Source organism: Podarcis liolepis (genome assembly GCF_965112155.1).
Source record: "Podarcis liolepis genome assembly, chromosome: 1".
Classification (NCBI taxonomy): domain Eukaryota; kingdom Metazoa; phylum Chordata; class Lepidosauria; order Squamata; family Lacertidae; genus Podarcis; species Podarcis liolepis.
The window spans coordinates 84276699-84302515 of NC_139554.1; the positions used below are offsets into that span (position 1 = coordinate 84276699).

The 25817-nt window shown below is 43.5% G+C and overlaps 3 protein-coding genes and 2 long non-coding RNA genes across 16 annotated transcripts in view; 2 read left to right on the plus strand and 3 right to left on the minus strand.

The window, feature by feature from the left end:
- The window catches only part of AGBL2 (AGBL carboxypeptidase 2), a 33275-nt gene extending 23883 nt beyond the window's left edge, over positions 1-9392 (plus strand). For 9 of the 10 annotated variants that reach the window (XM_083469245.1, XM_083469249.1, XM_083469251.1 and 6 more), the window contains 5 exons: positions 870-986; positions 3662-3728; positions 6309-6500; positions 6811-6862; positions 8171-9392. In XM_083469245.1, the coding sequence (XP_083325371.1) occupies positions 870-986; positions 3662-3728; positions 6309-6500; positions 6811-6862; positions 8171-8504 (762 nt within the window). In that variant the 3' untranslated portion in view covers positions 8505-9392. The remainder of the gene's footprint in view (positions 1-869; positions 987-3661; positions 3729-6308; positions 6501-6810; positions 6863-8170) is intronic. The other variant, XM_083469246.1, reaches the window with a different exon arrangement.
- Positions 550-6422, minus strand: LOC310691331. Of its 2 annotated transcripts, none has more exons than XR_014518467.1 (2): positions 6288-6422; positions 550-753 (listed from the first exon to the last, which is right to left on the minus strand). It is a non-coding gene; the product is annotated as an uncharacterized lncRNA (long non-coding RNA). The 2 variants fall into 2 exon arrangements; XR_014518468.1 differs by lacking the exon at positions 550-753 and adding an exon at positions 2857-3553 and having other exon boundaries at positions 6288-6399.
- LOC310691257 lies at positions 6450-11222 on the minus strand. Of its 2 annotated transcripts, none has more exons than XR_014518429.1 (3): positions 10990-11222; positions 9936-10092; positions 6450-6535 (listed from the first exon to the last, which is right to left on the minus strand). It is a non-coding gene; the product is annotated as an uncharacterized lncRNA (long non-coding RNA). The 2 variants fall into 2 exon arrangements; XR_014518430.1 differs by lacking the exon at positions 6450-6535 and adding an exon at positions 6789-6905.
- Positions 11223-11331: 109 nt separating this feature from the next.
- Positions 11332-25537, plus strand: MTCH2 (mitochondrial carrier 2). The gene is made up of 13 exons (XM_083470734.1): positions 11332-11564; positions 14014-14098; positions 15040-15146; positions 17099-17125; positions 17402-17458; positions 19093-19150; positions 19886-19937; positions 20155-20214; positions 20791-20884; positions 21388-21435; positions 21932-21999; positions 23633-23708; positions 24222-25537. The coding sequence occupies exons 1-13, from the start codon at positions 11478-11480 to the stop codon at positions 24306-24308; spliced, it is 906 nt and encodes a 301-aa protein (XP_083326860.1). The 5' UTR covers positions 11332-11477; the 3' UTR covers positions 24309-25537.
- On the minus strand, positions 11576-12677 carry LOC310691190 (phospholipase A2 crotoxin basic subunit CBb-like; the record flags this gene model as incomplete). Its single annotated transcript, XM_083470856.1, has 1 exon — positions 11576-12677. A coding segment is annotated over one exon (564 nt), but the record flags the coding sequence as incomplete, so codon positions are not given.
- Positions 25538-25817: the final 280 nt, after the last annotated feature.

The following is a 25817-nucleotide window of genomic DNA, read 5'->3' on the forward strand; positions in this document are numbered from 1 at the left end:
GAGGTGTAAATCAATTTCTTTGGCTTTCTTGTCAGATGGTGGGAAGGGGCAAACCTTCCCTGCAGGTGTAAAAGAGTTGTTTTGAGTGGATGTGACCTACAAGTAGTTTCTGGATTCAAATAAGTTCCACTGAGGGGGCAAAAAGTGGAGGGTACTAGCATCTTGCTGCAATAGCATCAATGGCATTAGATAACTATGACTTCATTTATTGTATCTCTGCTTGTGAAAGAGGAAGCCAATGAACTTTCACCATTGTGTCACCCTGTCCTGTACTCCAAATCTGTTAGCATTAGTAGCAGGTTGTGAGGCCCAGACAAAACCATGCTGATGTTCTTCACCAACTGCTGGTTGGTCATCCTGATCTGATTAATGGATGAGTAATCAATAAAATGACTTTATAAAAAAGATATTGGTGAAAGGACATTTTCATTATTTTGCCTTTTAAGACCATTAGCAAGGATTGTGTTTGAAGAACTCCAATTGTCAAGGCACATTATATCAATAGACCACCCATATCCAACTATTTGAATTGATTTAGAATGCATGATGTTCCAGAACTCATGTTTATTATATTGATCAGATGACAGGCATACATATTTGCCGATATGTACAATATTAAATTGATATGTGTTCACTTCTGTAACTGCAGAGACTATTCAACCTTCAACCATGTGCGAAGTATCTTGTGCTGAATGGGACTCTCTCTGTGTGACCGTTTCCTCCTCTGAATTTCTCGACTCTCCTCTGCTTTTCCTGTTTGAGTGGAATAAGGAGTCTCTGTTAAGAGACCTTGGACAGCATCCCATTGAATCCTTTCACTGTGATTTCAGAGTGAGCCAAGATACCATCTCTCTATTAAATTCCTTTAGGAAAGCTCAATTTCTCCAAGTGTTGAAAAAAATCATAGCCTTTCCAAGAGATCATGGAGAGACAACAGTTCAGAACAGAAGAACAAGCAAATGAATCAAGTACTCTGTGTGTGTCAGGTTGGTTTGTGGAATCTAATTTTCTGTTACAATTCACCGTATGCTCAGTGCCTCTCAGATGAAATTTATAAGTGTATTGGTACACTAAAGAACTGCATTACACAATTCATCTTGGAGACTGACCCATGATACGAATAATAAAGGAATGTGCTTGAAATAAATATTTGAAAAATACTTTAAGGAAATGTTAGATTGGATATAAACTTGTTCCCTTTTGAGTGCATATGTTGTAGGTGGCTGCACAAAACATATTGCCACACTAGGCATAACGTTTTATCTTAATTACTAAAATAACATGTGGGCAGTGGACCATTTCAGTGGTTATTTGGTGACCATACATTCAGAGAGCTATAACAAGAATTTAATATAGGGCTTTGGTTTTCAACCAGTGTGCCATGGCACTCTGGGGTGACTTGAGGAACGTTCAGGAGAGACAGGGGGGCTGTCCTTTCATTAACTTGTAGCTCATATCTTCCTTCATTATCTCTCTCTTTCCTTCTTAGGAACATTCAGGGGAGCTGGCAGCTTTAACTTGCAGCCCATTATCTTCCCGAAATAAAACAACAGCAAAAAAGTGGGGAAACACTTTTGCATGACTGTTTATCTTCTTAAAATTCCCCCCCAACAAAAATTCTCCTCTCATCTTCACTAAGTAACAGTTCCTTAGTTTTACACAGAGGGCTTGAGAAATGCAAGAAAATAGCAAAGTAGCTTGATGGTGTGTGTGCCAAGATGTGTGTGTGCTCTATAAGAAGGGATTTAAAATAACCTTGAAAATGTCTTCTGTGTTTCCCTCTCCTACCTCCAACATCCCTCCCTCCCTCTTCTTCTCTACCTCTCGCCACAGGCACTCCCCTCTTCCTTAACAGTCACCAAACTTTATCAGGACAGGGAGAATGTTGCAGAAAAGGACAGTGTCAACTTACACAACACTGTCAAACCGATAGTTACGTAAATTCAACTAACAAATATACCCACAACGTAACTAGCTGTGTTTAACTATATAATTTCCTTATACATCATATAAACATACCGTAACTCTTTTCACATTATCTAATTGAGTAGAAGAAATTAAGGACCAACATTTAGAACAGGAAATACAAATAGATCAGTTCTTATATATGTAATGTCCAAATAAAAGCTTTTGTGTTCCACGTATGTACAAATGAATCAGTTTTTTTAAACATAATGTCCAAATAAAAGCTTTTTGTGTTCCACGTATGTCTTAGCGAATACAAGTGTCAAACATAATAACTTTAAGGAACAGGCTTGCAAAAGATGAACTTTTTTTGTAATGTTCCACCTCTGCCTTTGCAAAGTATGGTTGTTGTATGCAGCTGATGTTTCCAGGTATCAGACGAAGGATATGAAAGATCTTAACACGTGCCTTTGCAAAATATAGTTGTTGTATGCCGGTGTCAGACGAAAGAACTTAAAACGTGACAAGGATTCCCGGAATAATAACAAAATATTTCTCCTTCTGATGTTAATTTTGTTTCACCCTCCCTCCCCGCATTTGCACACTAATTTAGGAAAAGGCATGCTGGGGATGCCTTGCGGGATGAATTAGCTTGGCCCTGCAGCGCAGTGGCATTGCTTGGGTTCCCATCGACACATGCGTTCCTACTTATATGTCCCCCAAAAATGGCACCAAAAAGGGGCGTGGCGGAATGGGGTGGGGGCGGAACAGGGAAACCCCCACTTATGCATGTCCTTTAATGGAACCCCAGTGTAAGTGACTTACACAGGGGAGCAGCAAAAAGAACATGGCTGGTCAAGGGAGCTGTGGACTCAGGTTAAAAACCACTGATATAGGGTATCACAAAAATGACTGACATCACAGCATATAAGAAACTACAAAGAGAGATGCTTGAACCAAGAGCTCTTTTAATATTGCCAAGAAAATTTAACAAGATTAGAGGGCTGAAAAATGCTTTGGAAAAATCCTACAGTACACTTTGGACACACCAAAGAGAGATGAGAAGATATAAAAATAACCAAACTTTACTGTCAACCGTACTAGAAACCTTAGCACCTAATATAGTCAGTGGGCATTTACTGGAAAATATGTGTGGAGGGAAATAATGAGGTAGGAACACTTACAAAGGAAGTCCCTTGGGTTTGAGTGCATACTTCTAATATGAAAACACTGAGAAAAGGATAAAGAAGGGATCACTGCTTCCCAACATGCAGCAAAACAGGCCAATGTGTGATCTTCACATGATAGATGTCCACAAGTGTACTATACTCTTTCCTATACTTATGCAAACCAATGTAAGAAAAATTCTGCCTATGAGGTACATCTAAAATAAAGTGGTGTTGGAGGCTTTGAGGTAAGTATCAGTCCATACTGAAAGGTAGCCTTTTCAGCATTGTTTAGCTTAGTTTTTGAATTGAATAAAACAAATACGTGATCAAAAGCAGAAAACAGACCCTTGCAAAAGGACAAAGGCAATCTTCCTGTTTGACTGAAGAGAAGAAAGTCTGTTTATCAACGGGAAAGGTAAAATAGGGTATGGAAATGTTTTGGTGAGCAACACCTGGACACACATGGGCAATGAATGTGCCTATGTGGTGAAAAAAAAAAGACATTGGGTGCACTTTAATACTCATTATGAGGCATATATAAAAATAAAGTCAGATACTGATTTATTCTCTACATTTCTTTTATACAGAACCGAAATCTAGAAAATTCACTCTCTACATTTGTGCAAGAAGAAAATGTAGATAAGAAGTATCAAGGTGAGGAATCGATCCTTACACACATTGCAGAAAATGGCTTTATTTGGGGGGGGGTGTATACATGTCTGTGTTATGGTGAAAATAAAGTTGTGGCAGACAGGAGCCACTACCATGCCACCATGATTAACTATTATTGCTTTATAAATATACAAACATGATGGGGACAGAAGGCAAAAGTTTACTCCTTTTCCCTAATTTCCAAATTGCACCTGTGGCTAGGCCCATGTAAAGTGATAAATTTCTCTGGATTACATTATAATCAAAGCCTAGTCCAGTTCTCATCTAAGGGAAACTTAAGTGTCCACTGCCCTTTTTTACAGTGGTGTACATGAGCACATATATGGATATACATCTGCTTTTTCATGTACAGTGGTACCTCTGGTTATGTACTTAATTCGTTCCAGAGGTCCGTTCTTAACCTGAAATTGTTCTTAACCTGAGGTACCACTTTAGCTAATGGGGCCTCCCGCTACTGCCACGCTGCCACTGCGCAATTTCTGTTCTCATCCTGAAGCAAAGTTCTTAACCCAAGGTACTATTTCTGGGTTAGCAGAGTCTGTAACCTGAAGCATATGTAACCTGAAGTGTATGTAACCCGAGATACCACTGTACAGGCAACGGGCAACTGACGTGTGATTGCACATGCGCACACAGTTCTGAACCCAAAAGTGACCCAAAAATGCCACTAAAATATCACTAACATAGTTGAATAGGGGTGGGGTGAAAAACTTTATGCAGGCCCCACTAACGTGCAGGGGATCCTGAATGTAACCTTTGTGCAAAATGAGGATTGCCTGTACTGTACTGTATATTTAAACAGGAATTTTAAAATAGTTTCTGTATACAGTGGTGACTCGCAAGACGAAATTAATCCGTTCCGCGAGTCTCTTCGTCTTGCGGTTTTTTCGTCTTGCAAAGCACGGCTATCAGCGGCTTAGCGGCTATTAATGGCTTAGCGGCTTTAAGAAAAAGGAAACAAACTCGCAAGAACTTGCAAGACGTTTCGTCTTGCGAAGCAAGCCCATAGAGAAATTTGTCTTGCGGAACGACTCAAAAAACGGAAAACTCTTTTGTCTTGCTCGTTTTTCATCTTGCGAGGCATTCGTCTTGCGAGGTGCCACTGTACTCCTAAGTACAAGGCAGAGGATGGCATATATTTCTGACAGGGGAGTGGCATCTGTAGTTTGTTAAGGGTGCTGGGATTTGTAGCTCTTTGAGGGGTCAACTACAGTTTCCAGAATTCTTTGGAGGATGTTATGTGCCTTAAATGTCTGTTGAATGTGCCTTAAAATGTATAGTGTGGATGTGACCATGTTGCTGCTTTTCAGTTAATAATTTCAAGGTTACCAAAAAGTGTCTTTCAGCCATCAAATACCTGGATATACAGAAACTTTTTAAAGTTCCATCTGAAAGTTAATAATTAATTAATTAATTAATAATACCCCACCCGTCTGACTAGTTTTCCCCAGCAAATCTGTGCGGCTCCCAACTGAATATTAAAAACACAGTCAAACATTAAAAACTTCCCTAAACAGGGCTGCCTTCAGATGTGTTCTAAAAGTTGTGTAGATTTTTATCTCCTTGACATCTGATGGGAGGGCATTCCATAGGAAGGGCACCACTGCCTGGTTCCCTGTAACTTCTCGCAGTGAAGGAACCGCCAGAAGGGCCTTGGACTTCACTGTCCGGGCTGAATGATGGGGGTGGAGACACTCCTTCAGGTATACTGGGCTGAGGCTGTTTAGGGCTTTAAATGTCAGTAACATCACTTTGAATTGTCCTCAGAAATGTACAGTACTGGGAGGGAGACAGATGCACCCCACTCAGAAGGGCATTTCACAAATACTGAACTGCCACCAGGGCTCTAATATGGGTCAACACCAAGTGGGCACTAGCCAGAGGTGTAACCGCCAACAGAGTTTATACTACTGGTTGTAGGGCCTAAGATGGTTGATAGTAGGAGAGGTGCTCTTTTAGGTACATGGGTCTCAATGTGCCATCATTCACTTATAACCAGTACAGCACTTTCAGGACCTATTTATCAATTTTGCAAGATAGGGGTATTTTAAAAATTCAAAAAAGAAAATGGGATTTGGCATCCACTTGATAAATAAGGCTGGCAATATTCGCTGTTGTGCTTTTGCACACTTTCTGGGTTTTTTCTTTTTTTAAGGTAAGCAGACCACCACCACCCCATGCCCAGAAAAGAAAAAGATAGTGGAATGTATGGGAGGAGTGAGTATAGGGAGGGGCAAAAAACTCACGACAGCCCAGATGCATTCTACCAAGCTCTACCCATTGGTATGGAATCACAATTAAAATTGTGACTGAAAAAACAGGGCTATTCAGCTCCACTTGGCAGTTGTGGAAGCAGGATGCCACAATTGGATTTTGCCCATATCTTTCTTTGCAGACACTCTAGGGGGCAATATTGAGCTATATCAGAGTATTTGTCACAGACATTTACCGATATCTTGCAGTGTACTGAATTCGTAGCAGAATATAGGCTTTCTGGTTGCAGAGGATATTTTGAAGACATTTTACATTCCTTCATCTTACCTCTGTCTTTCCACTGTGTAGAACTCACTTTGGGTAAGCAGAACATCCCAATAATTGAACCTGAGATCAAGATCAAGGGTCCCCAGCCGCTCCTGGTAGCTATGATTCCATCAATAGAACAGCGACGGAGCCTCACAAAGTCACCCATCAAACAGCACCCATTTTCCTTCCATTTACAGCCTGATGAAGAACTTCATGAGAAACAGAATGCAGGTACAGGACTGGGGTAGTTAAGCAGACAAATTTACCTGTGAGGTTGAGGGACAGAATGAGCATTTAGGAGTGAATGATTCTAATAAGAAAATTCTGCCAGATGAAGAAGACAAATTTAGGTGTGAATCGGGACAAGATGGGTACTTGTTCTCTTTAATTGGAATGTCAGACACCAAATCTAAACCATTGTATTAAGTGAAACAAGACATTGAGGAAAATTCACATCATTGCTGACTTTAGTCCAGCCAGAAATGCACTACTGTTATTTAGTTTTGATTTGGCATTTGTGTTTCCTTTTACTTCTTTACAGGCACTTGTGTTTCATCCGAATGTCCTCGTGGTCTTGGAGTCAAACGACACAGGTACTGCCGGGTCAGAACTCCTCCTGGGCACCATGACAGCCTCCTGAAATGGCATTGATTTAATTGTCTAACTTCAGGCCTTTTCACTTACAATTTACTTACATGATGATACATGTGCAGGAAAACATTACATGTACTTCCAGGAAGCAAGGTGGATTAGTCTTTTGCACCAAAAACAACAAAGTGTCTTGTGGCACCTTAAAGGCAGATACATTTATTGTGGCATAAGCTTTTGTGGAATACAGTATACTGCAAATAAGTATTTCATCTGTGTTTTTGGACCTCATTTACAGCCACCCTCATCATGTATACAACCCCCCTCCCACCCCAAGAAAACCATGTGTATGCATTGTTCCCATAAGGAATTATTTAGTGTTTAAGAGGCCACAAGACGCTTATGGTGTTAGGTTTACAGTTATGTGTGTAGTGTGATGTGAATGCTCTTTACATGCTGAGGCTGTGTAAAGGGCATGTTCTGTACTCACTGACTGTTGCCTGGTGTGTGTGTATTATAATCAGGTTAAACTAGGTGAATTGAGGCTGGGTGGCTAATGTGTGGTATAATGTAGTTTCTATTTCATGCAAGGTGAAACTTGGAAAGTAGCCTTGGCTAGTTGCTTATTTATCTTTGAGCTATATGATAATTCAACAAATAAAAGGCTACTCGGTTGAGACACACAAAAGTACCGGTAATCTTTGTCAGCACTCCAGCGATTGCTAATCCTGCTTGGTAAAACAACCACCACTGTATTGTATTCTCTCATCTTTTAGAACATGAATGAAAATCAGAAATCAAGGCCAAACCACATGATTTATTATGCTTTATTGCATTTGTCTCAGGATATTTGTTAAATGGCCGCTGGAAACTTGTTGGGATTAGGACCATGGTAGGGCCCATTTTCTACTGTGTTGCAGTCTAAATGAAATTTGCTCCTGGAAACTGCTTCTGTTGTTAGGGAGAAGCTCTTCCCCTCCCCTCCCTGTATACTGTGGTCCTGTTTCTATTCAGGGGTCCTTGCAACTGTTATTTAACAAACAAAGCCCCCCAGACATTGTTAAATACAATTGCTCAAGTTAAGAGTCTAACCCTGATAACTAACATTTTCCTGCTGTGAACTGCATGAAATGCTAATACCTTTAGGTTGAGGATAAGCCTTGGTCCCTGCTATGCCTTTATGAAATGAATTTCTTTCACACTCAATTTATTAATTAATTACAAGTGCTTTTATACCACTTTTTATCTACAATACAGTATTTGAAATTTAATTATTTAAAATAACTATTTTTCTCCCCCAACCCTTTTTTTAGGTCCATGTGGTGGAATCCTGAAGTGCCTTCTGTGACTTTAATGCTGCGTCGAAGTCTTTCTTTGAAATCTCATAGCATTATTGACAACAAAAACCTGTGGAATCTGAACCAAAGCAGGTCACAGATTATTCCCTACCGAGAATACAAATGGAAACCACTCAAAATTGACTACATGGTTCTGAAGTCTGAAAATGAACATCATGCCAAAGTCAGGGGAACTCCAAACATGACTGGACAAAAATATTCATTATTGAAGAACAGAGAGGGTAATCCAAAGGCAAAGTTTGTGCACAAGGAACATCTTGTGCCCTCCTATGAAGCCATAGACTTTTAATAACTCACAGAGAGTTAACTTGTTAGAAGGAAAGCTGGCACTCTCCTGTTGCAGGCCTTTTACAAATGTTTAGCACAAAGTCTACTGCATTTTGATGATGAGAGAATTTGGAGTGTTGATAAAGAGGATGGGAGATTTCAGTTGTCTTATTTTTATAGGTTTGTAGCTGAGATTAGCTAATATGAAAGGGCAAAGCTTTCCCCCCTGTTAAGACCTTTGGTTAGTACAATGCATTTCAGGAAGAACACATAATTTCCACCCCTATATTTTATTCATAAAGTGAATATGTAGGAAGTACTTGCAAGGAAGTATTGGCAGATAGGAGGTGCTGAACCTCCTTGCCTGCAGCTTCTGCAGATGCCTCACATGGCTATTTTTAATTATTCCCCACCAAGTCAGGGTCGAAAATCAGAAGAGGGGAAAGATCCAGTGGGCATATGATGACTCACTGAGTGTGAGGGGTTAAACAGCCTTTCCCTCATGCTAATTCTCTATAAATTCCACTTCCACCATCAGACACGCATTCCCCAGCCCTCCACCATTACTTCCCAAATTCACATTTACTGAGGTTGCATGTCATTCCACCATTTTTTTCTTTTTGTAACCCCCCCAAAGTTTCCTATCAAATGTGTACATGAATTATTATTATTTTAATGATGAAGGGTGAATATCTGAAAACTATTACGTTGAATCAATAATAGATGATTGTGTAGCAGTGGGCACAATAATAACAGAAACAATTCTGTTGCTGTAATGTTGGAACCACACAAGGAAAAAATGCAATACTCAGGTACAGGTTTTGTTGTGTTTTTACCTCTAAAGTGGTACTGTTACTCTTTGTGAGTGAAAAGTATGTCTTGTTGAACATTAAACGGCATAGTAAAGGTACTGAAGGTGCAACTCTATTTTTTAAGTTTTCAGTTGTCATAAAATAATTGTTAGTGTTCTAAAACACACCCAAACAGAACGTATTTATGTAGAAATCTATTGAATGATATTTCATTTTGCATAATGTAGCTAAAAACTATTTCTGTGAAGAATCCATCCACTCGGGTGTAAACTTTGATGACCTGTTATAAACAAGTCAGTTGTGTTACCATTAAGCTATAATTTATTCTCACTATGAAGATTTTGGATTATAATCCAGGAAGGAACGAAGAAATCTCACATTAAATATGTGTCTGAACTGCAAATGAGAAACAGACTGGCAAATCTACATACATTTTCCTCTTCCTCTCTTTAGTATTAAACTAGCATCTACTACTAGCATCTGCTACAATTTGTTTCTGTCAAGTAACTCACTACCTATTTTTGTCCCCAAATACACAAAAAATCTAGGAAAAGTACAATTTCATATATTTTTTAATCAGTTATTCTGGCAGGAAAGTGTATTTGAACTAAAATGCACCTTATATGCAGCTATAATTTTACCTTGTTCACGGCCACCTCCTGCCTTTCTTCCCTATGTGTAAGTGCCTTGGAAATTTCCTTCAGTGTCCAAATAATGGGAGAGATGTGTTGGCTTCAAAACATTGGGAATACTTCACCTGTCCACTCCATTTTCCTTGTTGCTATTGCTGCTGCTGTTCTGAGAATGAGAGGGAACTAGTTTTTTTCTGTAAAAGGGCAGGCATGTGCACCAGCAACATTTTAAAAATTAAAGAGTCAAGGCTTGGTTTTCTCTGGAAAGTGGGAAAGGGAGAGATGATGAAGGGAAAATTACAGTGGGGATGGGCTGAAAGGATATTACATTTTGAGACTGCACAAGAGTCTAGGTGCTGAGCAACAATGCACAAGCTCTTCTCTAACACAAGCTGGAAGTTTTGAAATGCTAGAAGCAATACTTGCTATCGTAGTATTGCATATTAACCGAATGTGGAAAATTTCTGGGTAATAATTAAAGCACTTTAAAATGAATGCTTGATTTTGGTCTAGGCAGCTTCCCTGAGAGCAAGGATGTCCAAAGTAAGATGAGAGTTAGACTTGAATTGCAAACTAAATAGAGCGGTGGCGGCGGCGGCGCTTGCTTTGTTAGTTAGTTTGACTTTCTACTTGGAAAGTGATCCTGCAAATGCTTACTGAACAGCAGGTCTGAAAGAAGAAGTCCTTTGTAGTCAATGTCAATTGTACTACAGTTCTGCCAGGAAGGCATGGAAGTAGAAGAAAAACAACAACCCTGAACATTTTAACTAGTAAGCATCTAATGGTACACAGAGCGAAGAAAACCTAACGATGGCTGAAAACCTGACGCATTGGAAAATTAACTACTGTATATTAAACACTCGTTGACTTCCCCGACTTCAATGCCCTCCACGTACTACACATCCGGCGCCTGCCAATGACTTATTTATGTAGCTAAAACTGGGCGCGGATAGTGTACTCTTCTCGCGACAGCTTCTTCCCGGCCTCTCATTCTGCAGTGGCTACTCCGATTAAAAATCTACAATTTCCTACCTCTAGGTCAGAAGATTCTTAGCCCACCTACCGTGTGACGCAAAAGCCTATTTTTTTCCCTTATTGGCTGTCAGAAACAGAGCTAAGAAGTACGTCAAGAAATGCCAAGAGAAATTCAATGCGACGGGGGGATGTAGAGTTGTGTACCACCGTAGTCCTCGCTGACACTTCAGTTCTATACTGTACAGTATTCTGATCCTTTTTACCACCGAGCTGCAAAGCTATAGAGCGGCGACCATAGAGAATCAGCTTTCGGGTTGGTTGGTTTTTACCGGAAGTTCAGGCTGCAGGTCACTGTCAATATTGCTCCCCCCCCATAGGCTAGGCCTATCGCGCACAAGAAGTGGCGGAAACAGGGACTAGCTGGAACCGGAAGTAGTTGGAGTGGGAGGGGAGGGAAAGGACGTGGAGGCAGCGGCTCGAGCCGTATCTTCCTCTACCGCAGGTCACGTGGAGGTGGCGCGGTAGCCTCTGCTTCCACCCCCCACCCCCCTCGGCGGAGCCCGGCGCGGCTGCAGCATGGCGGACACGGCCTCTCAGATGCTGCTGGGCTCCGGCCTCACGGTGCTCTCGCAGCCGCTCATGTACGTGAAGGTGCTCGTGCAGGTGAGGCCTTCAGTTCTGGCAGGTTTTCCTCGCTCGTGAGGGCGACGAAGGGGGCGGCACTGAGTGAGTGGGTGGGTGGGAGGAGGTCAAAGCAGCCCCAGGTTGCCTCCCACCCTCGCTCACTGGGGAAGAAGTTTCCTCCTCGCTCCCAAACGCGTTTCCATGGCAGCGCCGCCCCCCCCCCCCGCGCGTAGCCAGCAGCCCCTCAAAGTAGCGGAGTCGCCCTTCGGCTTGGGTCGTATCCGGGCCTTGCTTTGCTTCAGACTTCCTTTTCGCAGGGCGGTGGCTGCTCGCCTCCCTGCCCCGAGGCGTAGCAGCAGCGCCGCCGCCCCGGCGGAGGAAAAAGAAAGCCGCTCGTAGGGACGCGGGAAGCGCTACCTCACTTTCACATCATCCAGACAGCAGGCGCCGTCATTTGCGGTGCAACTTCGCTTTTGAGTCTTTCTTTATTGCGCTGTCTAGAACCGCAGGTGTTGAGGTGGGTCCGGCGAGGGGAGCCCTTGGGAATCAGCAGCCGCAGCCTGTTCTCTTCCAGAGTTGAATGGTTACTTACGAGCCCCACCTCGAGACTGGTCGAGGGGAAAGACTTCCCCAGGGTCGAATTTCAGTCCAGTTGCGGTGAACGGCTGGGCAAGGGTCCCTGGGTCCTTTGCAGAGAACCTCCCTGTTGTAGAAAGAATGCTTCCTGCGGGGTTTTGCTGCTGTCAAGCACTCCGCCAGCTGCTTGTCACACTTGCATGCCATCCTGCCGCAGATACTCGTGGACTGGCATTCCGTCTCTGATCCGTTGCACGAGAGTTTGTACCGCTGCCACTTTACCCTGCGGTGACACTTTAAGGAGACCCTGGCGTGGCGGTAACAGCAGTCATGAATGAAACAGCACTGATCCACTGCATCCACGGGGCTTCCAGAACCACCAGTTCCACAGTAGCAGCCATATAGATTGAGTCCTAGCAGTGGGATTTGCAACCGGTGCCGGTAACACCAGAGGGTCAAAATCAGATCCAAGACACTGCGTTTCTCTCGCTTGCTGCCTTTGCTGTGTCCGCATTCCTGAGAGAACAAAATTGCCAGTGCTAGCCACAGAACAACCCTCATTGCAGAAGCCAGTGTTTAATTTTAGCCAGTTTCAGACTGGCGTACCTCACTCAAATGTTTTTCTGAGCCTGGCTGATTTCTGAATCTGGATCAGTTTTCTGCGCTGGTTTTATGTGTGCCTCGTATTCAAATTTGTCCTCTTCTCATTTTTATTGGTAGCGTTTCGGACACTCCCAGTAGTTCCAGCCTCAAGAACTTCTTTATTTAGTATATTTGGCTGCATGTTGCTTTTGGCCAGCTGTGGCTTTGTACTCGTATCGTCATTGGCTGAAACGCATAGCTGCCCCAGGTACAACAGCCCTGTCTGTTAAAATATTTAACAGCCTGCATATCCACCTTCTAATAAAAAATGCAGGAATGGGAAGCACATTAGCATTTTGGAGTTTGGATACACAAATTCCTATAATGTAAGGTTCAGAATTTAAGGGCAAAGGACAATTGTGAGACTTTCTGTTATTAGCCTCACAGTGGTTCTCATATGATTCACTACACAGAGGATATGCAGAGCTATGTAGTGGGATATCTATCTCAAAAATAAATACCGCCTACCTCTGCCAAGAAAGCACATTGTCTTCTTTGGTAAATTGGACTTGTGAAACACAGTATCCAATTTGTCTGTAAAACTTTTTGCTAAATTGCAGACCTTGATAATGTGAGTTATAAACTATGGGAAACATGTTGCCTAGTATGATATATTGTGACAAGTCAAGTGGCTATTCACAGCATAAAAAGCAAAATAGCTCCATGTTCTCAACTAGTTGTTTAACATTTAATCACAGCAAACTTATCTTCAGAGTCACCTAGATCACATCAAGGACAAACATTTTAAAATAACTTTACCTGGTTGGAAAAAATGCAGGGGGGAATCACTTTGGAGCGAAGAAGTGGGGGAATATGGTGCAGCGTCTGTGGGGATATATGTTTGGTCTGTAGCTCCAAATTTTATTTAAAGTATTTATTTCCTGTTCTTTAGCCAAAAAGATTCCCAGAACATCTTATGACAATCACTAGTAAGACATATATATGTATAGCACTAAGAGATGGCACCTGGTATCCAGTGATCCTGCCAGACTTTCTGCTGAACTGCAGACCACCCAGACATTTCATGTGAGCTACAAACTGTTACCATCTTCTGAATATAGTGGTTTTAGAACTTTAAACTTACAGTTAGTAGCACAGCCATAGAATTCGAAGAACAAAAAATCTATCATATTTTCTCTTATGGTTCAGTTTTCAAATGTCCAGTGAGTGGAACAGCCGTAGTTGTTCACTGCTAGGGAATGTTGGGGTTATTCCTTGGGGTGCTGTTCACACTGTAGAGGTTGCTGTAGGCTGTCTCTTTATTTTGAAGGTGGGATATGAACCCCTCCCTCCAACTCTGGGAAGAAATATCTTTGGGCGACAGGTCTATCAGCTGCCTGGTCTCTTTGCTTATGGTGAGTGCATAATGTATAAGATTTGTGAATGAGCCAGAAAGACTTAAAGCAGGATTGGATTGCTGTAATTGCTGCACTGCACTTGGCGGTGCCTATGCCTTTGAAGCAGAGCTTCTCATGTGTACAAGGATTAGCTACAGATCCTGCAACTGTTGGAACAGTGGCAGTTTATATAGGTAAAGTGGTGAGTCTCAACTCTCAAGAAGCTTCAGTGCTACAGCCATGATCATTGGCTTTTGAATTCATGCAGTGAGACAGAGTTAGAATTACAGGAAAGTACAATGTTTAGGCATCTGAGCCTCTCTCTTCCTGTAGCCTATTGCCCTTCAAGTATCCTTCATGTGATTTAGCCTGTGCATGCATGTGCATGTCCCAGCAATGCCACACTTCATGCTCCGACTTGTATATTATTGGCTCTGAGCTTGCTTGCTTTCTTGCACACTGTTACTCAAACTTAGGATCATTAACAAGTAACTTGTTACTGCAACCCAGAGATGGGGGAGCTGTGACCCTCTAGATGTTGTTCAACTTCCTAACCATTTGGCAATATCTGGGAAACCTGTGTCTTTCCCTCCTTGCTGTAGAGGATGGCAGAGTTTGGGAAGGGCAAGCCGGGTTCTGGTGCATGCTGACATTATTTTAAGTGTAGTCCAATGTTCAGTTAAGCATGCTGAAATAAATAGGACATGAGCATGCTTTGCTGTGCAGGAGATTATGCCTGCAGCTGTGTATCGTGACCTTTGTACTGAAGTTTCTAACTTGGCATCAGGCCCGGTCTTCGCTAGCATAGGATAGGCCAAGTTTTAAATAGTTTTGCATCCCTAACTTCTTTTTTTAAAATGCATTTTTGAGTGCTGGAATCTCCTCTAGGCAGGTGTGTGAATGGGGTGAGAGTCAATGTTGAGTATGATCCTTTAATCTTTATTGACTTCTGTTTTCAGCTAAACACATTATGAAGATTGATGGAAGGGCTGGACTCTTCAAAGGTTTGACTCCTAGACTCTGCTCAGGAGCTATCGGCACTATAGTGCACAGTAAGGTTTTACAGGTACTATATAATTTTATTCTATAGCAACATTAGTATGCTAAACATTTCACAATCTGATAAAGTCAGCCATGCCCTGCTAAGCCCTGCCAATAAGGTGTTAGTTGCCTTTTTAAGGCAGTGAAAATCGTTATTTGGAACACCTGTAGAACAGTGTGCAACTTCAGGTATTATTCCCGCCTTCCCTAGACTCAAGTTGCGTTCTGTGGCTTGTCAGAGATTGGAAGGAATGCTTGCTATGGCAAATATGAGGAGGGTGTTTGTAGTTGTCTAGGGTTAAGCCTTAGTAAACACAGTGGGCTGTTTCCACATGGAATGTATCACTTGAATGAGTTTTATCTGCTCCCCTCCTTCTCTTGTGTGCTCCCATTCATTAAATTGCATCCTCTTCAGTGTAAGCCCAAATTTCTAGTTGTATTCAAATAATCAGGGTATGGTATGTACTCAGCATTCACACAGGGGTTGTAAACTAGCTTAAAGCCTTGGCAGACAAAATTTGTTCTTAGAGCACCAAAGCATAGCTTGGCATTTTATGGCCCAAGCCAACAACAGTTCCAAATAAAGGTATTTGCAAGTCAGACTTTTTGGTTGCTACCAATAATTATTGTGATTGATGCTGAGAGTGAATGGCAAGATACTTGATAGTTTCATGGGGTGGTTTCCAGCAAATTATTTTGCTAGTGCAAGGGCTTCTGGCTATGCCCCAGAACTTCCCTTCCTTCTCCTCTCCCCATGCATCCTCTAAATGTATTCCGAGGGTTACCCCAATCCTCTGAAGCAGATTTGGGGAGGGTGCACGGGTGAGGAGAGTGAGATGAAGTTCTGTTGCACTAACAGAACTACTATTTTGGATACGACACATGGTTTTGACCATACAATCAGGTCTCTAAGCATCAAAACTGTTTATTTATAGGATGCACCATTTTGATCTAAATTTAGTTTAGCCTTGTTTTCTGTGGACTGCCTGGATTGCTACTGTGGCCACTTGGTTGTGCCAACCTGTAAGTAGCAGTTTCAGTTTTTTAAGGCTCTTTCTCTGCTTTTAGTTACACCAAAGAACTAGATTGGCAGATGTCTCAAATGCACATTGCTTTCAATAATTAATCTGTGAAGAATGCTATATAACTCATAGATATATAAGTAGTGTTGTTACATCTGATACATCTTGGAGAAATCACTGAACATATTGTGAGATAATAGTTGCAGAGTAACATGCAGGTTTTTATAGGTATAGGAAAATCCTTCAGAAGTACTGTATTTTTCCATCTATAAGATGCCCCCATGTATAAGAGGACCCTTATTTTTTCAGCCCAAAATTAGGAAATAAATATTTTAAACACTCTGTGTATAAGACGACCCCCAATTTTAAACTTTAAAAATTTGGGGAAAAATATAGTCTTATACATGGAAAAATATAGTATGTATTACTTTTCCCCCAAAATTCAGCTGGCTTGCAATAAGAGTACGAAATCTTTTCATTGGGAATAATTCAAGTAACAATCTTGAGAACATTTTTGAGACAGACGGCATGGAGTATTGAAATATATTTTAAAAATTTAAAAATTGTGCAGTAGCACCTTAGAGACCAACTAAGTTTGTTCTTGGTATAAGCTTTCATGTGCATGCACACTTCTTGAGATACACTGTATCTGAAGAAGTGTAAATGCACACAAGAGCTTATACCAAGAACAAACTTAGTTGGTCTCTAAGGTGCTGCTGGACATTTATTATTATTATTTTATATATTTCGACAGTGTCAGACCAACACGGCTACCTACCTGAATATAGAAGCATGGAATATTTTTATTCTTATTAATTAAATTTATTCTATACCTTTTCTTGCAATCCAATCGTGGGAATCGGAAAGTAAATGTGAAGACAATTACGTATGCTTAAAATGCTGAGAATGAGGAGATAAGCCATGGGCTCATTTTTCTCTGTTTTCCTACTTCTAGCGCTGCCAGGAAGCTGATCAAGTTGAGGTAAGTAGGTTCTTAGCTTTTATTTGTTTGCATGAGTTGCTTCTCCCTTTCCCACCCAAGTGATTGCTCCTCTATTTCCCTTCCCTGAGCTCATGGGTATTGGGAGGTGGCTGCTGCCTGTATCAGATGGTATGTAGAGTAGTGCATTCTCTGGGAGTTCTGGGGTTCTCCAGAATATCTTCCATCCAGAATTAGACAGCACAACAAGATGCCTTCTACAGACAGCACTGGAAATGCCGTCACCCCATGACTTCTGATGCTCACTTTTCTCTCCAGGACCCAGGGATCAGCCCCAAGGAATCCTCGTCCTCCTTGGAGCAAGTTGTTAAGGAGGTAAGAGATGGATTCATTTGTCATGGGCTAAGCTGGGATGTATAGGGACGCGGGTGGCGCTGTGGGTAAAACCTCAGTGCCTAGGGCTTTCCGATCGCATGGTCGGCGGTTCGAATCTCTGTGGCAGGGTGAGCTCCCGTCTTTCGGTCCCAGCTCCTGCCCACCTAGCAGTTCGAAAGCACCCTAAGTGCAAGTAGATAAATAGGTACCGCTTTATAGCGGGAAGGTAAACGGCGTTTCCGTGTGCTGCGCTGGTGCTGGCTTGCCAGAGCAGCTTTGTCACGCTGGCCACGTGACCCGGAAGTGTCTCCGGACAGCGCTGGCCCCCGGCCTCTTAAGTGAGATGGGCGCACAACCCTAGAGTCGGACGCGACTGGCCCGTACGGGCAGCGGTACCCTTACCTTACCTTTAAGCTGGGATGTATTAGGATTTCACATGCACAGGTGCCAGGGTTGAATGGTGACAATCTGTTCACTGACAGAACTGATCAGGCATTGTGTTTTGGATAAATTAACATGGGCAGCCTCCAGGAATAGGAGCCAAGCTTGGCTCCCCTTCAAAAGAGGCGCTTCCACCTACCCACTGCTAAAAGATGCTGGGGGAGCAGGAGGGTGTGTGAGGTGAATGACTGGGTGGCAAAGACAAGTCAGGCAGTGGGGAACCATTTAGAGCAGCGGTTCTCAAGCTGTGGGTCCCCAGATGTTGAACTACAACTCCCATCATCCCTGAGCTTTGGCCTTCCTAGCTAGGGGTGATGGGAGTTGTAGTTCAACAACATCTGGGGACCCACAGGTTGAGAAAGGCTGTTTTAGAACCTATGGGGCCCTTGGTTGGTGCCTGGCAATGGTGCAGAAGTGTCCCACATTGCAGCCTGCCAGTTTTGTTCCATATCAGTGAACAGAGGCCAGGATAACTGACTTTAAGCATGCAATATTGGGTTGTAATTAACCCAGCATTAAGGAGGGTTCTGCTTGCTCGAAGGAGCAATTTATTCTCTCCTCCCACTGTGCACTGTCCTGGGGGTTCTCTCAATCCTCCAGAGCAGATTTTAGGAGGATGTGGCAAGAGGAGAGGGAGGGAAAGTCCTGTTACGTGAGTGGGAATCCTTGCATTGGCTTCCATGGGGGGGAGGAGACTGGGGGAAAAGCACATTGTACAAGCAGAAGCCCTTGGGCAGGGCTTCTGCTGATGAGTTTGTTAGGTGAATCCCACCCAATATGACAAGATGTCTGCAAGCTGTTTAAAGGGGAGTGTACATCCAGGCACAGAAGTCCTAGAACTAGAGAGATGAGGCACCTAGAAAGAGCCCTTCCAGTGTGCTGTAGTGGGCAATAGGATGCACTTGGAAAGTCTGTGCCTAGCGTGATAATAGAGCAAAGCACTGTCTCTAAATGAGTTGAGACCTGTGGCTCGGCTGAAACTAGCTTTGATTGGTAGAGGAATTATAAACTCAGTTTTAATCTCAAAGTGCAGCTTCTTAACACAAATGCTTCGAGTTGTAACTCACACTAAGTCACAGCCATTAGGTGCTTTAGTGGAACCTGGTCAGATGGGGAGCATTCTGTCACTTTAAATCTTGCCATTTCCTTGGCTGGCTTTCTGCTGATGTTTTTGCCATTCCTTTTGGTCATAGACTTCTCAAGAGATGATTGCACGTTCTGCTGCTACGCTAGTCACCCACCCTTTTCATGGTAAGTGGGGCCTGTAGCCCTTTGGTCACTGCCAGCACACATTTACCTCTCTGGCAACAAGAAAGAGGAAAGTCATTCACCAGCCTTTCCTTATTACATTCAGGTCCCTTCATGGTCATTGTTTTTTGTGCTTCGGGTATCCATCTTGCACACTGCTGGCTTTGATCAATTATCTGATATGTAATTATTTCCTGATGACATTTATACTCCGTTTTTCCTAATCAGCTGAAGGTGCCTAACAAAATGAGTCAAAACACACTGGAAGCCAGTGCAGCTGTTTCAGTAAGGGGGTCACATGGTCCCTGTACGCAGCCCCTGTTAACAGGCTGGCTGCAGCATTCTGCCAATTGTAGCTTTCAAAAGCAGCCCAATGTAGAGAGCATTGCAGTAATCCAAATGTGATGTGTATGAGGCAAGTGTTGTCGTGACAAAGAATGGGCATAGTTGGCACACTGGTGTCAGCTAGGCAAAGGCATTCTGGCCCCAGCTGTCACTTGGGCATCCAAGGTCATAGCTCCTTACCATCAGCCTGAATTTTCAAGGGGCATTCTATTCCATTTAACTGTGGTTGAACCCCTGTTCCCGAACCAGGGGCATATCTGTCCTGTCTGAGTTAAGCTTCAATTAGGAGAGTGGCGAAGTAGTGTGTTCCTGTGTTGGCCTGAGTAGGGGAAGGAGAGTGGGGAGGATCCTTGCTGATGTCATTTCCCTTTTCCCTCCGTCCTTGTCCTTCAGTGATCACGTTGAGGTGTATGGTGCAGTTCATTGGCAGAGAGACCAAGTACAGGTATGTGCATATTTGTGACCAGGCGGCTTCCTTTGGACTTTAGCCCACAAGGCCAATGCCTTTTTTGTAGGAGAACTTAAAAAGAGGCCAGAGAGCAATTAGTGTGTGAGCACAGAGGTTTCCTGTCATCGTTGAAGTTGAAAATGGGGAGGGGGTCAGGGAGAGCCACTTGTTTCTTGATTTCTGAGAGTAAATGAATTTCTTTCTTAATTTTCAGTGGTGTGTTGAGCTCCTTTGTCACCATTTACCGGGAAGAGGGCATCTTGGGATTTTTTGCGTGAGTACTTGCTTGTGTATGTGTGTGTGGGGGGGGGGGTGTGAACTTCCTTTTGTACCTGCCATGGTTGTTGGTTCATGGGGGACATGGTGAACAGGGAGGGACAGAGGGCGAGTCCAATTATGGCCAGAGCTCGTGGGAGGCAGAATGTTCAACTAGTTGAAACTTTGATCTAATTCAGCCCAGATTTTCTTAAGCAAATTGTGATCTTTCTTGGGAGAATGTGTAACATTGTGCTTTGCACTAAAGTTGATCAGCCTCCCATCATGGAAATACAGTCAGACTTTCTGCCTCACACACTGGAGGGAAGCGTGCATATGTATGTAACATGTTATTACTTCGCAGAGCTCTGGCCCAATGGTTGCTAGTGGCTTGAATTAATTAATTTTTATAATGAATGGTTTTAGAATGTTGTTTATGTTGTACTTTTGTACTGTTTTATTGTTGTTAGCCGCCCTGAGCCCGGCTTCGGCTGGGGAGGGCGGGATATAAATAAAATTTTTTTTTATTATTATTATTATTATTTCCAGGCAGTATGTGGCCTTCTCACTTACCAGATTTTTTTTCCTTTTCCAGGGGCCTTATTCCCCGCCTGCTTGGGGACATCCTGTCCTTGTGGCTCTGTAACATGCTGGCCTACCTCATCAATACCTATGCACTGGAGAATGGGGTAAGTAGACTACAGGTAGTGTGATGTATGGGGTGTAGACAATGGAGTGCTGAGCTCAGGTAGGCAGGTATGAAAGGTTTCCTCCCCTAGCCTTGGTCAGCTTGAAGGGTCCCTATTGTGGTCCTGTTGCACATCCTCCTGAGCAATACAGTGGAACCTCGGGTTAGGTTACCCTCAGGTAATGTAAACTTCGGGTTGTGAAAATGGCAAACCTGGAAGTGTTTCGCCGCACGCACATGTGCAGAAGCGGTCTCTCCGGTTGCGAAAACTTTGGGATACTGCTGGACCTCCTGAACGGATCCCGTTCACAACCAGAGGTACCACTGTGTATCCTTTTTGTCCCCAGCCTCTGAATGTGGTTGCCTGTTGCTACCTCCTTTACATCTAGTACTTTCAGGCAGCTCCTTCAGATTTTGCTACAGTGCAGGGATTATGATGGATTTGGGAATGATTACTCTTAATTGAGGAACAGGGGTCAGTTACTTTGTTTCTCTTCTTTCTAGGTCTCCACCATGACTGAGATGAAAAGCTATTCTCAGGCTGTCACTGGAGTGAGTGTATAGTTCATTTCTCTTTCCTGTGGGAAGAGGGGGCGGGTTGTGTCCTGAGGATGTGAGCGTAGGAATGAGCACTTCATCCTGAAGTTTGGGGGTGATGCTGGTGATGTCCTGTGCAAGAAGCCTTGCAAGCTGTACACCTCAGGATCTCTGTTCAATACCTGTGAGATCCGTCTGATCTCTAGTGCTGAGCTCCTAAGTAGGTGCTGTTGCTTGGCTCAAACTACTGTTCGGCTTAAGCTGAACAATTACCAGCCATTTCATTTTATCTGCTTCGTGATTGCTGTGAACTCCTGTCCTGAAACAGAATTGCGACTGCAATAATGCTTCACTGCCCTGTGGAGCTCCTTCTCTCTAGCCTAAGGCATGCTCCCTGCAACTACAGCTCAAAGAAGGTTCTGCCATTAAGAGGCCATCAGCTGGGTGGGGCTTGTGAAGGAAAACTGAGGGACTCTTTTCATTGGTGTATTTTGCTGTATTGTATCTGCAGTTCTTTGCCAGTATGCTGACTTACCCCTTTGTACTCGTCTCAAACCTGATGGCCATTAATAGTTGTGGGTGAGTGCAGAGTCTGATTTCTCTAACTTGGCTTTTGATTGTGTGTTTTCAAATGTATAATACAAGCAGTTCAGTCTCATTTAGTCTTGGTTTGTCAGGTCCCTTTCCTTCATGAAGCAATGAGAGTTTTAGCAATGTGCTGCATCTCGCATCTGTTCTCTTCATATTTTCAGCAGCTGCTTTTCAGTGTTTAGGTACCACAACCCACAGAGCTTGAAAATAAAGCATCTGACATGGAAAGTCTCCTAGAATAGCTCTTAAGGGTTTAATTTAAAAGTTCAGTGGTCAAAGAGCCATCTCCTTCACTGCGCCCTGCCTATGTTCAAAATAGTTGTGGCTGGAGATGCAGCTAAGGACTTCTAAAAATTTGAACCTGGCTTTCAATCTTGTGGTCATCTGCAAATCCAGTAAATATTTTTAAATTCATGTGGACACTACAGGTCTATTCAATAGATTTCCAATCTCAAGAGAATATAAGGGATCCGTCCTGTTTCTCCCCATGGTTGTCAAGCTTTTTTTATTATTCATCTATGGGTGTTGATTTTATTAATGAGTCTGATCACACAGAGGTAGAAAGTTGTGGTTCTTTCATTGTTTGATGGGTTAGACCAAGCTTCCTCAACCTCGGCCCTCCAGATATTTTGAGACTACAATTCCCATCATTCCTGACCACTGGTCCCGCTAGCTAGGGATCATGGGAGTTGTAGGCCAAAAACATCTGGAGGGCCAAGGTTGAGGAAGCCTGGGTTAGACACTGGGATGTACCTTCTGGCCACTAGGAGACAGGATGTTGAGAACTGTGGAGTCTCTTGAGAAAATACTTAAATTATAGGTCTGGTTCATGCATCACATGAAACCATAGTTAATGTGAATGAGCATGTTATGGGCTTACTGCTTGGTTTGGAGAGAAGCAAACCACAAACCTTGTGTTTCAGACGCCACAACAAGCCAAAATTTGTGGTTTGTTGCTTCCCATGCAGACAGAAGCTGAGGAGAAGTGAAGTAAGGACTTCTGAGCCCACTGCGCTTTCACAATAAACCATGGTTAAACTTGCATTAAACCATGGCTTTAAGCATTAACTATGGCTATGTGCAGGGACGCGGGTGGCGCTGTGGTCTAAACCACAGAGCCTAGGGCTTGCCAATTGGAAGGTCGGCAGTTCGAATCCCTGCAATGGGGTGAGCTCCCATTGTTCGGTCCCAGCTCCTGCCCACCTAGCAGTTTGAAAGCATGTCAAGTGCAAGTAGATAAATAGGTACTGCTCCAGCGGGAAGGTAAAAGGCGTTTCTGTGCGCTGCTCTGGTTTGCCAGAAGCGGCTTAGTCATGCTGGCCACATGACCCAGAAGCTGTACGCCGGCTGCAAGCCTGAACTGCTGGTGTATAAATGCATTTTTATCTAGAAGGAACAGACCTTTTACTTTGCTCATTGATTCAGACCTGTCTCACTCTCTTTCTTTTTTTAATGTAAAAGCTCAGCCTGAATGTTCTTTGAAGTAATTGTTCTAGTCTAGAAGTTGCATCTGGGCTACTGTTTCCCAAGTGACTATGAAGCTAGAAATGCATGTTCTGCACATGGGATATTGTTGGTGAGCTGTTTTGGTAAATTACCCTGGTGTCTTGCTGTTTCTCAGGCTCGCTGGTGGCCTCCCTCCTTATGCCCCAGCCTACTCGTCCTGGTTGCACTGCTGGAGCCAGCTACAGGGGGAGGTATGTCTGTCTTGTCTGCCCTTTCATTAGAGGACCATAGCATCTTGCCCTTGATGTGGGTGGGAGAGGAAATTGGCAATACAGAGTCCCCCTCTCCAATTCTTCCAGGGGTTTTGGCCGTTGGGTGTACCAGCCTCCCAAGCAAGGATGCCAGACCAAGATCTCACTGTGTGGCTTGGGGTGCCCTCACCTCTTCTGGGTGCATTCCAGCTGCCACACCAAGTGTTGATGTTCCAGGGTGGGCAAGCTTCATCTCTTGGGGCTTAGTTTTATGGTTGGGAGAGCCTTGAAATAGGGAGCCGTCTCCAAGCTCTTTCTTTCTTCAGGAAAGAAGAGAGAAAGAGAGACACTGCCCCCACTCCAATTAAAACAGATTGCCCCTGACAGAATTTGACCCTCAATGGGGGGGAACCCCTCTGTATTTGTTCCTGGCAAGATGCTGGACCTCTGTCCCCAAAGTCTCAGTCTCTATTCACATTCCCTCTCATGCCTCCTTTTTCCTCGTGTTTTCAGGGTAACATGAGCAGAGGGAACAGCCTGTTTTTCCGGAAGGTGCCTGCAGGGAAGCGGTATGTGTGGGAAGAGAAGAGATTTCACTGAGCCCTGGGCCTCTTGCGGCCGCTCCAGATGCACAGAATGATGGCAGTGTGTTGATTTCTATACAGTTTTTTAAAAAAGAAAAATAATCAAATTAATCTTGGGCAATGGACCTGGCTGTGAGCATGACTTAATGACAAGTGTGATGGGGGGAGTTTCATTTCTGTCTCTCAGATCCTTGGAAGGCAGCAGGGGCAAGGATGACAGGAAAGCTACCCCTGTCAGAGGAAGAAAAAAAAAAAAGACGGCTTACACTGTTGGGAATGTGGAGAGTTCTTTTCCTTTTCCTGAGAGCACTGATGTCTGTGTTGATGGGAATGCTATCTTTCTCCCCAGCTCCTACCTTCTGGTGGTACCATCCCAGGACTACTGTGGGTTGCTGGGGGAAAGTGGACCAATATTTTTTTTCCTCCTGTCCCCAGACAGTACAGCTCTTAGCCTTCTCCCCTTCAAACATTTTGTTATATTCAGGCATGAAAAGATTGCCGGCAAATTGCTAGCCCTGCTTTGCTGTGCAGGGAGTTAAGCATTATGGAAGCTGTGGTGGGCAAATCAAGCATGTATGCTGTCACCAAGCAGATCTGGAGTGTGCCTCTAAATTTCCTTGGCAACGCTCTTGTGATAGCCACCACGGAAAACGTTGCTTGAAATGGTTCCACACTGCCATTGCATGGGGGGGGGTGTTTCAGGGCAGATGCTCACTATGTGGATCAGGCAGGCTTCCTCCCCTTACCCAATCAAGCCACTGCAAGCAGTCAGATAAGTGGTGGAAATGACCCAGTCTGGCCATTAAGAGGTGGTGTGCACAAGGCTCCCACACAGTGACGGCTGCCATATCGTGATACAAATTGGCCTCTCTCTGGTCACAGTAATTTGTGAATCGTGCCTCCACAGCCGAAATGTTGGGGCACTCTGAGGAACAAGTCCCTGCATCTCATCTGCTACTGTTTCAGGGGTTCTGAACAAACCTTGTGGGGGGGAGAGATAGAAAGCAAGTGTCTTCTGAAAGTGTTTTTCCAAGAGGATTGAAATGTGTCAAATGCAGTCTATTGGCCATAAGAGGTTCTAGAAGAGGAGAGTTCTTATGTGTCTGTGCCTAGCAAAACTGCTCTTTGAAAGCATGACCGTGAAACCACTGGCAGTGCGGAATGTGACGTGTTAACTCAGTATGCTATTAGGAAAGCCTCTATTAGCATTCTTTGTTAATAAAGTTGTAGACAGTGTAACCAGAAGGCATAATTCCTGTAGGCTTTTGTTCTCGTACAAACCAGCCAGCTAAGGCAGAAGAGGGTGAGGTTAGCTCCCTGTCCTCATTCCTGTACGATCTGCGCTACTCGCTCTTGGACCTTCCATGATTTCACAAAAAAAGCACGGTTGCTGCTACTCACGTCACATTACCATCTCCAAAAAGAAATGCTGGGTTTGTGAGGGATGGAGGTGGCGGTTTGCCATATTTGTCTACTGCCTAAAGATGTAGCTTTTAGACAGGGGTGTTTTGTACACTCATTTGCA

What these genes read in the sequence shown, in the direction of transcription:
- MTCH2 (XM_083470734.1), top strand. Translation starts at nt 11,478, where the DNA reads ATGGCGGACACGGCCTCTCAGATGCTGCTGGGCTCCGGCCTCACGGTG. An exon ending in GCCTGGTCTCTTTGCTTATG is followed by an intron (nt 14,099 to 15,039) that starts GTGAGTGCATAA and finishes TTCTGTTTTCAG; the next exon opens with CTAAACACATTATGAAGATT. An exon ending in ATGGCCATTAATAGTTGTGG is followed by an intron (nt 22,000 to 23,632) that starts GTGAGTGCAGAG and finishes GCTGTTTCTCAG; the next exon opens with GCTCGCTGGTGGCCTCCCTC.